We start from the raw sequence: 16,157 nt of genomic DNA, 5'->3' as shown, positions 1-16,157 counted from the left end.
AGCCAGTTGGACCCCACCAGTGCACGAATTCGTGCACGAATTCGTGCACTGGGCCTCTAGTGTATTGATAATTCTGATCAGAGGCTCTCAGGAACTTGACCCTGTATCTCCCCCTAGGAGTGTGTGCAGTATTCACTAGCTCAGTGTTGTAGAGACTTTAACATAATTACTGAGAATAATCAGAACCAACTAAATATCACACAACTGGGTTAATACCTACAGTGCTTTCTTCATAGTACATTAGAGAATATCTTTCCCATCAGTGTGTGTGGATTTACCTTACTTACTTTATTTTTATTTTGTTAATCCTCACCCGAGGATATTATTTCATTGATTTTTAGAGAGAGTGGAAAGGAGGGGGAGAGACAGAGAAACATCGACGCGAGAGAGACACATGGATTGGTTGCTTCCCACACATGGGCCAATGCCTTAACCACTGAACTAAACCTTCTAGGGTGCCTTACTCCTTTTTTTGACTGCAGAGTGTTCTGTAATAGAAACACTGCCGCCCATTTGATGATCCCTCTGTCAGTGGACAGCTAGATGGACATTGTTTTTTTACTGCTATGCATAGTATGACAACTGTCCTTTCTCCTATATCTTTGTGCACTTAAGTAAGTATGTCTGTGAGACAAATTCCCGGAGGTGGAATTGTTTGGATCAAGTGGTGTGTGCATTTAAGATTTTGATAGCTAGCGCTAAAATGCCTTGCAGAGGTTGCAACAAAACCGACACTGACGAGATCCCTTTTTTTCTTAAATTCGACTTAATTTGTGGGAGATTTGGAGCCATGCCTTCCACCTAAACAACAAACTATCAGAAGTGGTGTGCTGTCCCTTCCGCATCCCGGCCCCTCCCCAGTGTCCACGGGTGGCGTTTCTTCTGTGCTCCCCTGGGGAGTGCATTCCCGTTCTGTCCTTCTGCCCCATCCGGTCTGGGATGTCCAGGCCAGGAATCCGTTCCCAGACCAATTGCTTTGAAGGCTCCTGAAACCAGAACTTATTAGCCACATCTCGTAGGGCGGGTTCCAGTGAAAGCCATTGCCTGCCGGGTGGTTGTGTGCTGGGCCTGTCTTTCTCTCAGTAACCCACCTTCCCGCCCCAGCACCGCCCCCTGCATCCCTCCTTTTCCCCTCTCTGCCCCTTCTGTCCCCCGGCTTTGATCATTTGACAACTTGCTTCTGAGAAGCAGCTTCTTTGACAGCTGGGCGGAGGCGCAGGATGGGACTACCCGGTGGAGGTTTTGGAAACTTGAAAGTAGTCTTAATCCCTCCTGGTAGAAAGGATGAAGAAGGGCGCTGCCTTCCTTCCTCCGGGAGGTAAAGCCCATGAGCCCTCCACTCGGGGGATGCTCGGGGTGCCTCCAGGGCACAAATTGTAAGCAGCACCTGCAAACGGGGTGGTTTGACTGGGCGGCCTTTTCCAGGGGTGTATTTCGGACAGAGCGTGAGATTTGCTTGCAGGATTAAACCCAAATCTGCAAGGAAATGTGGCTGTCCCCGGGCAGGAGATAATTTAACTCTCATAAGAGAGTGCCCCCCGTCAAGGAATACATTTCCTCCAGGCCATGGTTTCACATTTCCAAAGTCAGGATAGGGCTTATGTTGAATGCGTGCATGTAATGTGCCAATCGTTGACTGTTTCCCCTGAAAGCTGCTGCAACATCCGTGGGGCACCTTCTCCTCCCTGGAATCTTGGTGGCGGTCACCCAGCACAGGGTGGATTGGAAAAGGTGGTCCGTCACGTGAAGGCCACGCTGCACGGATCCAGGCCCTGGGCTGCAGGGTTACAGCGCAGCAGGCGAGAACATGGTGATTTTCCAGTTCCTGTTTCCATCTCTGCAGACTGGCAGGTCTAGAGTTATTTTGGGGGGAGGACTTTGTGTGTGTGCCTGTCAGACAGCTGGCTGGGCTGGAAACTCAGAAACTGTGCAGTTTGTCTTAGCAAGTCTGCTGCCCAGACCTGTTTGTCCAGGCCCTGGGGTTCTGGGCTCTCAGGGTTGTTGTTTTTTTGTGTGTAGGGGGTTGGGGATCTTAACCTGCATGAGTTCATTGAACATGCAGTGTTCAGGAGCCCTTGACCCCACACAGGTAAATCATTCAAGAACATTTATTCGGCCTCTGCTATATGCCAGACGCTGTGTTCAGCGCCGGGGAGACGGCAGTGAATGGAAGGAATGTATACAGTCTTTGTCATCGAAGAGGATTCTTTTCACACACATGTACCTACTATGCGCTGAGCCTGAAGACAGTGGAACACATCACAGACCAAGTCACTGTCTGAAAGAAGCAGCCTTCAGTCCAGGCATTGCCCACAGGTCTCTGAGTCCATGCCAAGAATAAGCTAATTGCCCTTCTAAGAAAAACCCAAGTGTCCTTCCTGTTAGAACAGCCTGGCTCACCCAGTTAGCGGGAAGATGACCGGGACGTTGACGTCAGGCATTTATCTGCTCTTCGTGCTGCATGCCGTGTGGCTGCTGGAGCTGGGAGTTTGTTTTTGTTTGTTTTTTATTCGCTTTAACCTTGAACTCACTATCTGTAGTGAATGCTTGTGTCTTGTAGGACCTTCTCCCCCGTTCACACACGCCCAGGGTTGCATTATACCCCTTCTCCTGCTCTTGCTGATGTGGAGGAGGGCCCTGGAGTCCTTATTCGTTAGGTCTTTTGTTCCCTGGGAGACCCACCCAGAGGGTTTTCCAGTGAATGACTCATCCTTGCCTCACCTAGGAGACTCCCCTCGGTGGAGAGGTCACTCCCCAGGTCACGACAGCCCACCCTTCGCTGGGCACCCACGGCCCAGTCGGCATTGGTTGTGATAGTCCCAGCAAGGCAGCCTTGGCTGGTTTAAAACCCCTCGCAGACCCGAAGGAAGTACACCAGCCTGTCACACCCTGGGAGGGGAGGGAAGGGAGCGGTTGTTTTTCGGGTAGTGGTGTTTGCCTGAATTTTCGAGGCTGTCTTCAAGGAGCATGCCTCTCCCTGCCTCCGAAGTCGTCGTTTTAATTATAAGCATTTCAGTGTCTAGACAGGAAGTTTCTTCTTTGTCACTGACAAGTTGGGTTTCTGGAACTCTTCTAGGAAAGTCTGAGACCTCCTGACCTGTGGGCACTTGTAAAGCAGATTTATGCCAGGATAGTCTTGGACTAGGGCAGACCCACGTTCCAGAACCTTCTTTCGCAGTTACTCTGCCAGTTCTGGCTTCTAGGGTCCCTTCAGTCGCTTCTTGTCTTCTGAGAAGTTTAAACTCTTTTTTCCATAGTGGGAGAGTAATATCTATTTCTTGTAGAAAATTGGAATATAGAAAAAAATATAAAGAATAAAAGGAAAATTAGTTGCAAGCTCAGTACGTTTTTTAATATATAATCAGAGTTTGAGGGAGGAGGACAGATTCTGGCCTCAGTGATCATGGAATGGCTAATATTTAATGCATGTTTATGTGCCAGGCAGTAGTCTGAATTCTTTGCATGGATTTACTCATTTAATCCCCAAAACAATTCTATGTAGTAAGCAGTTTTATTTCCCCCAGTTGACAGGAGGAAACTGAGACCCCGTAAGTTAGATAACTGGCCCCAGGGTGCATGGCTAGCATGGGGACCCACGGAGCTGTCCCTGAGTTTTGTTTTTAAATATGTTTTTATTGATTTCAGGGAGAGGAAGGGAGAGGGAGAGGGAGAGAGAGATAGAAACAACAATGATGAAAGAGAATCATTGATCGCTGCCTCCTGCACACCCCACACTGGGGATCGAGCCCACAACCGGGGCATGTGCCCTGACCAGGAATGGAAACCATGACCTCCTGGTTCATGGGTCAATGCTCAACCACTGAGCCACGCTGGCCTGACAGAAAATATATACCATATATTTTATTGTATTTTTTAAAGTATTGCTTTATTTGTTTGCAAGACTGATTTTTTTCCCTTCTTTTATTGGCCGGGCTGTCCCTGAGCCTTTGTTCTCAGCCACTGTACAACAGTGGCCTTTGCCATAGCAGATCACTTCCTAACATGGCTGCACCGGGAAGACTCGGCCAGCAGTGGAGAGGTTGCTGGGGGACCCCAACTCCGCTTTCTGAGCCACATGGTAGCTGACCTGGCTGGAAACTTTAGCCTTCAGCACTGGGTCTCATGTCTGGAGCGGTTCTCCTTCTAACGGGAATGGCCAAGATTGCCTCTTCTCTTCCTTTTCCTGCTCCCAGCAGAGGTTGGAAAAAAGGGGCCCGGGACCTGTGATGCCCACGCCTTTGGCACTGCCCAGAGGACTCACTCTCTGCTCTTCCTGGATACACGGCCCCGTCTGGTCCAGAGCAGCCCCCATGGAACTGGGTGTGAACGTTCTGCACAGCAGTGACTTTCCTTACAGGAGGCAACTCTGTCTCCGCACAGAGCCCTGGCTCGACCCTGGCTCCAAAGCTCCAAACTATTTGTATGACAAGTGCCCCCTGCCCCACAGCCCCTGCTTTTATTTTTATTTATTATTTTACTCCTCACCTGAGGATATGCTTATTGATTTTAGAGAGGGGAGAAGAGAAAGAAAGGGAAAGAGAGAGAGGGAAACACTGATGTGAGAGAGAACATGGATTGACTGCCCTCTTTACGTGCCCCGACTTGGAACCAAACCCAAAACCCCGGTATGCACCCTGACGAATTGCACTTGCAACCTTTCCGTTTATGGGACGACACTCTAACCAACCCAGCCACACAGGCCAGGGCCCACAGCCCCTGCTTTTAGGCAGTCAGTGAAATTATCTGGGTCCCATGGAAAGCAGAGCACAGAGGAGTCAGTGATTTGCCGGGGCCACCGTGTGAAGTCACCGCACCAGTTGCTCCATCCTGAGACAGGGAAGCCCTCAAAGCCAGCAGGGAAGCCAGTGTGTGTGACCCAGCTGGCCGAGTGCAACCTCTGACCTGGGAGGCATTTTTTTACAGCTTCCCCTTGAAGGAAAAAGTGACCTGCAACCTCAACTGTAGCCTGTTTCCAAAGTTGTACTTAGGAATTGATCCAACCTGTCAGACATGTGCATTCATTCATTCATTCATTCATTATCTGTCAAGGACTACTGTGTCCCAGATTCCCAAGATGCAGCCTTGAACAGGACAGCCCTACTTTTAAGAGGAAGGAGTGAGGCACAGTAAAGGAGCCTTTTCTTTGTTTCCTGAGGAGGGCAGGGAGCTGAGCCTGGGATTGGAGGCCTGTTTCTCCAGAACATTCCATAACTTTCAGATCCCTGGGGTGGCCAGAGATCTCTGTCATTCCTGCAGCAAGTGTTTCAGGGCAGAGTGGGGGGATGCTCCCTGCTCCCCACTCCTTTGGTCTTCACAGCTTCCTCCCTTCCCTGAAGACCGCCATGAAAATGCTCTTGTAGCTGGAGGGTTTGCCTACTCTGTCCCTGGCTTTCTCTCTCCCCCACGTCAAATCCTGTCTGGAAACTGAACTGTCTGCGCCTGTGACGGTGATGGCTCAGTTGGTCCTGAACCGAGCGGAGGTTTATAAAGCTGAGCTGGATCCCGTGTTGCTGAGCACTGAGCACCCTCCTCAGCACGCTGAGCCCTCATGCCATCCTCACCACAATTCTGTCTGCTTCTGTCCACATTGCACAGGCCCCAGAGGTGGAGACTTGCCCCAGACCACACAGCTGGCAGGTGGCCGAGCCTCCTAGAGCCCAGATGGTCATCGTCAGAGTGCGCTCTGCCCCTCTGTGCTGCATCGCAAAGTGAAACAGCCTTTTAGAGGGGGCTGGCCTCCGAGTAGTTTCCTGGCTTCCCCATCAAATTGATTTAAAATCTGTCTCTTTTGTCTGCTGAAGGCGTGAGCAGTTCCCCCTTTGGGGATGAGTAGGAAGCACCCCTCTGCCCTCTGATAACTACAAAAATCCAAAGAGTTGTTTTGTTTGTGTGTGTGTGTGTGTGTTTAATATATTTTTATTGATTTCAGAGAGAGTAAGGGAGAGGGAGAGAGAGAGAAATATCAATGATGAGAATCATCCATCAGTTGCCTTCTGCATGCCCTCCTATTGGGGATTGAGCCAGAAACTGTGCCCTGACCAGAAATGGAACCACAACTTCCTGGTTCATAGGTTGGCACTCAACCACTGAGCAACACTGGCCAGGCTGGTTTGGGCAGCGTTGGGTATCCTTTACTATAGAAAGTATACTGGTGGAGACTCACTCTTCAACTTCAGTTCTCTCATTGGAAACCAAGTCCTGTTGATCATGCAGCCCCTTAGGGGACAAGTTATGGGGTTGAATGACTTTACAGCATGAGCAGAGGGCAAGGTGAAGACAAGAGTATTTGTGGGGAGTAGGGCGGTTAGATGGGGAGGGGCTGCAACTGGCCTGACCCCCTCATCCCTGGGATTTCCTTGTGGAGACACTGGGATTTCAGGGATCCTTGTGACTATATTAGAGATGTCCTACTTGTGGTTTAGAAAACTGAACTTTTGGAGCCACTTATTCATTCACTTAAAAACCCCAACCCCCCCCCCCCCAAAAAAAGAAAAAAACACAGCTTTTTAAAGTATTAACTTTATGCCAGAGGCTGTGCTAGGTGAAGGGGATCTGGAATGTTCTAGAAGACAGATGTGGCCCCACCCTCATGGAGCAGACACCCAGACTTATTTTAATGTTGTCCCTTACCAGCCAGCTGGATGAGGGGGCAGGTCCACCTTTCTGAGCTTCTGATTAATGTGGAAAACACTGCCAGCCCCGGGGTTGTTAGCAGAATGAGCAGAGTGTGCTGTGTAGGGCATACAAACCAGTCCTCTGAGGCTTCCCCTCCCTGGGGCTGCTGGGCTTTCAGCTGCCTGCAGGGCTGTGGTGGAGCCTGGCCTGCAAGTGCCCTGCCCTCTGGAGCTCACATCCTGCTGTGTGGACTCTCTGCCTCTTTTTTTTTTTAATTGATTTCAGAAAGGAAGGGAGAGTGAGAGATAGAAACATCAATGATGATTGGTTGCCTCCTGCATGCCCTCTACTGGGGGTCGAGCCCACAGTCCACAATCAGACAGTCCAGAATAGGAGACCAGTCTTCCGGTCTTGTCTTTTTTTTTTTTTTTTTAACAAGACAATTGGCCTGGATGCATCCAAAGAGTCAGTGTCATGAAAAACAGAGAATGGGACTAAAGACATTCGCAAAGTAAAACAGCCTTTTAGAGGGGGCTGGCCTCGGAGTAGTTTTTTGGCTTCCCCATCAAATTGCTTAAAATCTGTCTCTCTTGTCTGCTGAAGGTGTGAGCAGTTCCCCCTTTGGGGATGAGTAGGAAGCACCCCTCTGCCCTCTGATAACTACAAAAATCCAAAGAGTTGTTTGTTTTTGTGTGTGTGTGTGGTGTTTAATATATTTTTATTGATTTCAGAGAGAGTAAGGGAGAGGGAGAGAGAGAGAAATATCAATGATGAGAATCATCCATCAGTTGCCTTCTGCATGCCCTCCTATTGGGGATTGAGCCAGAAACTGTGCCCTGACCAGAAATGGAACCACATATCAAACATTTAAAAACCCCAACCCCCCCCCCCCCAAAAAAAAGAAAAAAACACAGCTTTTTAAAGTATTAACTTTATGCCAGAGGCTGTGCTAGGTGAAGGGGATCTGGAATGTTCTAGAAGACAGATGTGGCCCCACCCTCATGGAGCAGACACCCAGACTTATTTTAATGTTGTCCCTTACCAGCCAGCTGGATGAGGGGGCAGGTCCACCTTTCTGAGCTTCTGATTAATGTGGAAAACACTGCCAGCCCCGGGGTTGTTAGCAGAATGAGCAGAGTGTGCTGTGTAGGGCATACAAACCAGTCCTCTGAGGCTTCCCCTCCCTGGGGCTGCTGGGCTTTCAGCTGCCTGCAGGGCTGTGGTGGAGCCTGGCCTGCAAGTGCCCTGCCCTCTGGAGCTCACATCCTGCTGTGTGGACTCTCTGCCTCTTTTTTTTTTTAATTGATTTCAGAAAGGAAGGGAGAGTGAGAGATAGAAACATCAATGATGATTGGTTGCCTCCTGCATGCCCTCTACTGGGGGTCGAGCCCACAGTCCACAATCAGACAGTCCAGAATAGGAGACCAGTCTTCCGGTCTTGTCTTTTTTTTTTTTTTTTTTAACAAGACAATTGGCCTGGATGCATCCAAAGAGTCAGTGTCATGAAAAACAGAGAATGGGACTAAAGACATTCGCAAAGTAAAACAGCCTTTTAGAGGGGGCTGGCCTCGGAGTAGTTTTTTGGCTTCCCCATCAAATTGCTTAAAATCTGTCTCTCTTGTCTGCTGAAGGTGTGAGCAGTTCCCCCTTTGGGGATGAGTAGGAAGCACCCCTCTGCCCTCTGATAACTACAAAAATCCAAAGAGTTGTTTGTTTTTGTGTGTGTGTGTGTGTGTGTTTTAAAATATGTTTTTATTGATTTCACAGAGAGAGAGAGAGAGAGAGAGAGAGAAATATCAATGATGAGAATCATCCATCATTCAAGACCCTATGTGAGCCTCGTTGGATCCTATATCTTTTTTAAAAAAAAAATTGTAAAGATATTTTTGGGACCCTTGCAGAAAGTCAAATATGAATTGAATATTAGGAAATGTTATTGCATTAATGCTGATGTTCTTAGGATTGCTAATAACATTATGATTATGTAGGAAAATGACCTCAGGATAGATGCTGAAGTATGGGAGGAGAGGGGGAGGGAAGCATGTCACATCTGCAACTTCACTAGAAATGATTGAGCAGAACCAGTATTTACATACACACTTTTGTGCCGCTCTCGCACACACACACATACACACACACATCAATCAATTAGTGAATCGGGGTGAAGGGTCATCTCAATTCATAAATCTTTTCTGTGGATTTGAAAATTTTCCAAATACATCGAACAAGTTAAAGAGAGTCTGTGGCTCTTGTCTGACTTGGAAAGACAGACTTCTGTCCCCCGTGCTTCCCCGGGGGTCCTGCCTGAAGACTTCCAGGCATCAGTGCCGTTTGTCTTGTCGGTCAGGAGCAGGCAGCTGAGCGGCAGCGCTTGGTGGTGGCGGCGCTGTGGACAAAGGACTGACCCCACTCACAGTCACGGGAGAAGGGGAGGAAATGTCTGCCAGGCACGTGCAACACCAGGAAACTCGTAAACTCTTTCCTGGCTGTGGAATGTTTGGTGCTGGGGAATCGTCGCTGAGCTGGGGGCGGCTGGCCAGCAGTTCAGAGCCGGGGCTGTGAGGTCGCTCCCAAGTGAGGAGTCGAGTTCTCAGAGTGCTGTCTCTGAGTCTCTGGGGGTCTGAACAGAACCTACCTGAGAGGATGCAGTGGGTGTCGAGCATGAAGCACGGTGCCCAGCCCAGCCTAGGACTCCAGCCGAGGGCTCGGGGCAGCTCTGCGTGCTGGGCACTGAGGCTCTTTCCACTCCGCACGGCCACTCCATCTGCACCTGGGCATGCTCCTGGGTGGGAAGTGGAGGCCTGTGGAGTTTAGTGTGTTAGGTTCAGAGCCAGCACACTGCGGATTCAGACCCCCCTCTGCCTGGCTCTGGCCTGTAGCACGGTGGGTCCCCAGGAAGCAGCAGGTACAGTCAGCCTCCTCGGTAATCATGGCCCCTTCCATTTCACGGCAATCCTCTTGCGCCTGGTGGCTGGGGAACAAGCAGAGCTCTGAAAGGTTTGCAAAGCACCAGGGGCTGGGAGGACACTAATCTGATTGAGTGCATCTGCCAGTCGGAATAGATTGCTGGCTGCCAGCAATGCCACCCCCAGCACAGGGCATGTTTCTGCTGGTACTCTGACCTTCACCACGCCTCCTTCTGCTGCTGGGAAGAAAAGAGCTCCTGTGTGTCGAGTGCCTGTGAATAGTTCAGTACAAGATTCAGGAAAACATTGACAATTTTGCACACACAAAAAAATAATAAAATTTAAAAAAATTATAGATTGCTGGCTGCCAGCAATGCCACCCCCAGCACAGGGCATGTTTCTGCTGGTACTCTGACCTTCACCACGCCTCCTTCTGCTGCTGGGAAGAAAAGAGCTCCTGTGTGTCGAGTGCCTGTGAATAGTTCAGTACAAGATTCAGGAAAACATTGACAATTTTGCACACACAAAAAAATAATAAAATTTAAAAAAATTTATATATATATATTTTTAATTGCACAAAAGATACATGATTATAAGAAAAAAGATAGGGAATACAGATAGAGCTCATTAGAGGACAATTCAAATGGCCTAAAACTTCACTATCCAGAGACAACCATTCCTTCTCTCAGTGAATACTCATTGGGTACCTACTGTGTGCCGGGGACTGTGCTGGGACCTGGGGGCACAGCAGGGAATGGGTGGGACATGGTTCCTGTCCTCATGAGGCTTAGACCTGCTGCCCAGGAATATTAATGCTCAATTAATATCTGAGCGTGAGAAGTGCCTTGGTGACATCCAGTGGCCTCCGAACTGAGCTCTGGAGCCCAGCCTGTGTGGCTCAGTGGTTGAGCATCCATGAACTAGGAGGTCACAGTTCGATTCCCCAGTCAGGGCACATGCCCGGGTTTCAGGGGATGTGGGGGACATACAGAAGGCAGACGATCGATGATTCTCTCTCATCATTGATGCTTTTCTCTCTCTCTCTCCCTTTCCTGTCTTTGAAAGTCAATAAAAACATATTTTTTAAAAATGAACTGAGTTCTGGAGGACCCATGATAAGGTAGGTGAGGGGACCAACACTCCCAGCTGGAGGAGGGTCTGAGTTCCATGGGGCTGGATCCTGTGCTTGGGATGGAGGGCATGAGACTGAGGCCAGGCCCCACCCCAGGGCTGTACTAGAGGCTCGTTCCCCTCGGGCAGCTTTGACCTTGCCTTTACCTGCCTGAGCGGCCCCTGCACGTACGGCGAGGGAAGGTGTGTGTGTGGATGGAGAGGGCTCCGAAAGGAGATGGGGTGTAAGCCACTCAGGAAGCGGTGGGCAGTCTTCTCCGCTCCTCACCGTGTTGTGCATTTCCACTCGCTCAGCTCCTCCCTGTCAAAGACCAGAGGTTGGTGTCATGCCACCTTCGTCCACTTAGTGGGTGTTGTCGGGCTCGCCAAGAAGATGGGCACACGGGCTTCTCAGTGACATCGCCTGAGCCTTGCTGAGGACTTGTCGCATCTGCTGCAGGGCAGCCTGTGGTGGTTCCCTCCTTATCTCTCCTGAGCGGCACGGAAGCCCCGTGAGAACTGGGTCGGCAGCGCTGGCAGTTGTGCACAGGTGTGCGGACACGTTGGCTGCTCCCTTCAGTGGCAGACGTGTGCTTGAGCACAGCTGCCTCTTCTGACACTCGCTCAGCAGCTGCTCTGCACCCAGTGAGGTTGGGCTTGGGGGCCACAGGTGACCAGAGCGAGGCTGGGACGCAGGGCTTCCTGTCTGATGGGGGGGTTGGGCAGAACGTGGGGACTGTGGTCAGGGAAGGCTTCCAGGAGGCAGTGACTCTGAAGGTGGAGAACGAGGTGAGGTTGGCTGAGTGAGGAGGGGGTGGGGCAGGGAACTTGAGACAGAGGGCTGTGTAGACGAGGCTCGTAGGCAAGGAGAGCACGGTGCCCTCAGAGAATTGCAGTGACAGAGGCCCCAGCCGGGTGTGAGCAGTTTCCCCGGAGTGAGGGTGTGAGGCAGGGAGGTCCCCAGCAGCCCCACCTGCAGAGCCTCCCCCAGTGGAGGCTGCCAGTTTCCACCCATGGCCCCAGCACCTCGACCCTCGGTGGGCCCGACCCCCAAGTGCCACCGGCTGCTTCTCTGTCTGAGGATGCCCGCCGGGCGTTCCCTTGACCAAGGCTCAGGTTCTGCATTGTTCCTCAGAATTCCTTGTAGGGATCGGCTCCGGGCGTCCACAGTGGTGATGCGCTTGATGCAGGACCCTTTGGGGCTTCGTCTCTTTCCTGTCTTCTCCCACCTACCAGTCTTTCCGAGGCTCACCTCCCAACAGCTCCCTGTTTCTGAGAGCACCCCAAATAAAAACCCACGGGTGGAGCTTAAACTCAGTCCTAAGAACAACAGGGAGCTGTTGAAGGGCTTTTCCACATCTGGGGAGGGGTGGGGGGAGGACAGGGTCAGATAGGCAGAGTCATTATGACTATGGCCTGACCCTCTCAGTGGTTCTCAACCTTCCTAATGCCGCGACCCTTTAATACAGTTCCTCATGTTGTGGTGACCTCCAACCATAAAATTATCTTCGTTGCTACTTCATAACTATAATTTTGCTACTGTTATGAATCGTAATGTAAATGTCTGATATGCAGGATGTATTTTCAGGGGTCGCGACCCACAGGTTGAGAACCGCTGCTCCTGGGGTGAATTAGTTACGACCAGACAGGAGAGCCCACCTCATTCCTCAGGCCCTCGCTGTTCTGACTGCTAGTGAGGACCTTCTGTGTTCCACATGCTGTTCTGAACATTTGGAATGCATTTTGTCATTGTCTCTGGGGTCTAGATTCCACTTTACGGATGAGAGTACTGGGGCACAGAGAGGGTGAGATACCTGTGCCTGGTCACACAGCTGGAAGTGGTGGCTTGGGGATTTGAGCCCAGGTTTGACAGGTCCAGTGTCTATGTTCGTACTTGCTCGGCAGCGGGGCCTTTTGGTTCTCTATCCTCTCTGCCGGCACCGTCCAGGCACTTGAAGGTGGATCTTTACTAAATTCCTGGGTGCAGGCCAGTACTGTCATCTGGTGACCTCTGCTTCTCCCACAGGTAAATTCGAGGACAAGGAAGACCACGTGCCCAAGCTGGAGCAGATAAACAGTACGAGGATCCTGAGCAGCCAGAACTTCAGCCTCACTAAGAAGGAGCTCCTGAGCACGGAGCTGCTGCTGCTGGCGGCCTTCAACTGGAACCTCTGCCTGCCCACACCTGCCCACTTCCTGGACTACTACCTCCTGGCCTCCGTCAGCCAGAAGGACCAGCACTGCCACAGCTGGCCCACCACCTGTGCGCGCAAGACCAAAGAGTGCCTCAAGGAGTATGCCCACTACTTCCTCGAGGTCACCCTGCAAGGTGGGCCTGGTGTCGGGACCTGTGACCCCTCCCCCACCACCCAGGGGCCAGGATCAGGTGGCACCAAGAGGCATGCATGTCCCATCTAGGGAGTTCTTACCGACGGGAGCCCATCCACCCAGATCACTCCCACTTAGCGAGGGATAAACAGGAAAGGAACAAGGATTCACCCAATGTTACCAGTCATGTGTAAAAGAGAAATAGCAGCCTATTACAGGCGACTGGTATTATATAACCTTCTGGTTGCCTGTTAATGTTTCTTATGGTAACCTACAACTTGCGGATGATCTAAATAGGACAGATGTGCAGATAGGTCAGTCTGGAAGAGCTGTCATCACACAGATGGGTGGGGGAGGGGGCTGTGTTTACATCTGCTCTAGCAATTCAGTTACCCTGATTAGGGACTTGTATTCAGATCTCACTCTTCCCAGTGTCTTAAAATCTAGGTGTTAGGTGAAATACTGGGTCAGAAATACAACTGATACAGCCACCCAGTAACCCACCACAACCCAAAATTTGTCATGTGTAACAGAATCAGGAGGTGTGGTATCCAGCATTAATTGAGTGCTTACTGTGTACCTGGCACCTTATTTTAGTGCTCTGCACACATTATCTCATTCAAACCTCCCAACAATTTCACATAAAAGTCATTTCTGCTATTCGGTTTCCTCAACTGATGCTCAAGAGGTGAAGTAACTTACTGAGGGTCATTGCTAACATTTGAACCTGGGGAGTCTTACTTTGTAACTGACTGTACCTGTAGCCATAATACCACCTTGACTAATTTCATACTATAACAGGCAAGTATTGAAATCATTGAAAATCACAAACAACTTAAGGCAGCATGACAATGCACCGATAACCAAGTATCATTCGGGAACATTGTAGGGATTTCAACAGTTTGCCTTTGCACATAAGTAGTACAGGCCAACTCACAAAATATCTTAGTGGGACGTTAAGCTTTCTCAGATCATTTCATGGGGTCTGCGTATACGAAAGCATCTCATGGTACACCTTATTCACATGGTCTGTTTTTATTTGTCAGTCATACTTCAGTAAAGCCAATTTGAGTGAGGAATATCAAACTTCGATAGCTACTCATTCCTACATTCATTTATTCAACAGATTTTTATTGAGTGCCTACTGGGATGCAGGCTTTATTGTTATTAATAAGTAGCTTCTGAAATGACATGTCATTCACCCCTAACAGCCAAAGTAAGGACAAATGTTTTGTAGCCCATCAGCAAACCCATTGCAGCCCCCAGGCTGACATCAGAAGTCCCAGACTGAGAGCCAGGGTGCTTAAGATTCAAGAACTTCATGCTGTTTCCACTTTTTCATTGAGAGAGAGAGAGAGAGAGAGAGAGAGAGAGAGAGAGTGTGTGTGTGTGTGTGTGTGTCACAGCAGTGAATAGCCTTGAACCTAATCATTTGTCTACTGATTTAGGGGGCACAAGGCAGGCAGGGCACCCAGCTTCCAGGCTTGGCTTTATGACGCTGACTGCCTCTGATTCTCTTTCAGATCATATTTTCTACAAATTCCAGCCTTCTGTGGTCGCTGCAGCCTGCGTTGGGGCTTCTAGAATTTGCCTTCAGCTCTCTCCCTACTGGACCAGAGACCTGCAGAGGATCTCAAACTACTCCCTGGAACATCTCAGCACCTGCATCGAAATCCTTCTGGTGTAAGTTCCCCTCCAGTCCTTCTGGGTTTCTGAAATGTTGAGGTTCCACCTGTCCTGAGGCCCAGTTCAGGCGATTTCCTGAAGTCTGAGGCTTATGGTGGGTCTCCCTGCTAGTGTCTCACGTAATGTGGGCCGTGGTGACTCCTGATAGAATTGGGGTTTGGGGAGTTGGTCCTTCTTATTTTGGTTAGCTTTGGGTTTGCAGCTTTAAGGTCAAGGAGTGAGGGAGAAGAGGGGTTGTGTGCATGTCTGGGCTCTTTGATCTGAGTACCAGTGTGTCAGTCAGCCTTATGGATGATCAAAATGCAGGGACTCTCATTATAAGTTGCTTTCTCAGATGTGGCCACAAAGCCAACCACAGCTAAGCCCAGAGTGGCTTAACGTAAGAGGCCACCACTTCCTTGCAAGGATCCCTGGGAATCTTGGGGAGAAAAACGTTCAGTGAGTCAGAGAAGATGCTTAAAGGCATCGTAGACCCAGCATCATGAAACTGACATCAGAGTGGAAGAGCTCAGTGGTGAGCGACCTCAGGAGGACAGATAGGACAGAAAGGTCCTACCTGGCTGCACCCAGTCCCTCTTGCACCTGACAGGAGGCAGCATCTCCTATGTGCACAGCCCCACTGAACCCGGGGCCAGGTTCCCAAAGAGTCACTTCTTGGTCTCCTCATGTGGGAAGCTTTGCCAGTAGCTGCCCTTGTCTTATTCCTCTGAAATGTTAGTTTCTCACGCCCCGGGCCTTGTTTTAAAACCTGTGCCTTCTATTTTATGTTTTTTTAGTTTGTTTTTTAAAATATTTTTTATTGATTTTTAGAGAGAGAGGAAGGGAGAGGGACCCAGAGAGAGAAACATCAATGCGAGAACAGAACATCAATCGGCTGCCTCAGGCACGCCCCCTATTGGGGATTGAGCCCACAACCCAGGCATGTGCCCTGATTGGAATGGGACCGGTAACCTTGTGCACCCAACCAATCAGGCCACAGTGGCCAGGGCTGAAGCCAGAGAACACGGTCTGGTCTGAGTGCTGTCAGGTGCTCTGGATTCTTAGCCGCCAGCCCTGCCCCTTCATGGCTGTCACACTGGGATGGCCCCCTTCTCAGACCTGCTGCAGCCCCTATTGGCTCCTTTCTTACATTCCCCTTCACAGATGGAGAAACTAAGGCCTCATGGGCAACTTGCTTGGGGTCTGCTAGCTCAGGAGTGACCTGGCTGGGACGGAGCTGCCGGGAGGGCCTTGAAGGCAGAGGCAGTGCTCATCTAAGCACCGGGAGCTCTGCCCTCTCGGTGGGCGCTGTGCCAGGCGTGTGCAGGGGGGAGTGGGAGCAGATGGGCCCTCCCTGTTGGAGGTCACACTCAGCACGGTGGGGGGCCAGGTAGTAACCCGGAAGTTATCACCTGGAGTGTTAACTGCGAGGAGGGGCAGTGCAGGGGCTACAGGTCAGCGAGGCTAGTTTTGAGGGGTCAGAAGAGGTTTTTATAAGACGTAGATCCACGCTGAGGTCTGGGGTTAGTCGGA

General features: G+C 50.3%; 1 protein-coding gene across 1 annotated transcript in view; it reads left to right on the top strand.

The window, feature by feature from the left end:
* CCNJL (cyclin J-like) overlaps positions 1–16,157 on the top strand; it is a 49,717-nt gene that overhangs the window by 29,434 nt on the left and 4,126 nt on the right. Inside the window, exons 4-5 of the mRNA XM_005870560.2 lie at positions 12,658–12,960; positions 14,483–14,642. Of these exons, the coding sequence (XP_005870622.1) occupies positions 12,658–12,960; positions 14,483–14,642 (463 nt within the window). The remainder of the gene's footprint in view (positions 1–12,657; positions 12,961–14,482; positions 14,643–16,157) is intronic.

Source organism: Myotis brandtii, unplaced genomic scaffold, assembly GCF_000412655.1.
Source record: "Myotis brandtii unplaced genomic scaffold, ASM41265v1 scaffold32, whole genome shotgun sequence".
Classification (NCBI taxonomy): Eukaryota; Metazoa; Chordata; class Mammalia; order Chiroptera; family Vespertilionidae; genus Myotis; species Myotis brandtii.
Note: the sequence above shows the minus strand (reverse complement) of the source record. Positions and strands in the feature narration are given on the sequence as shown.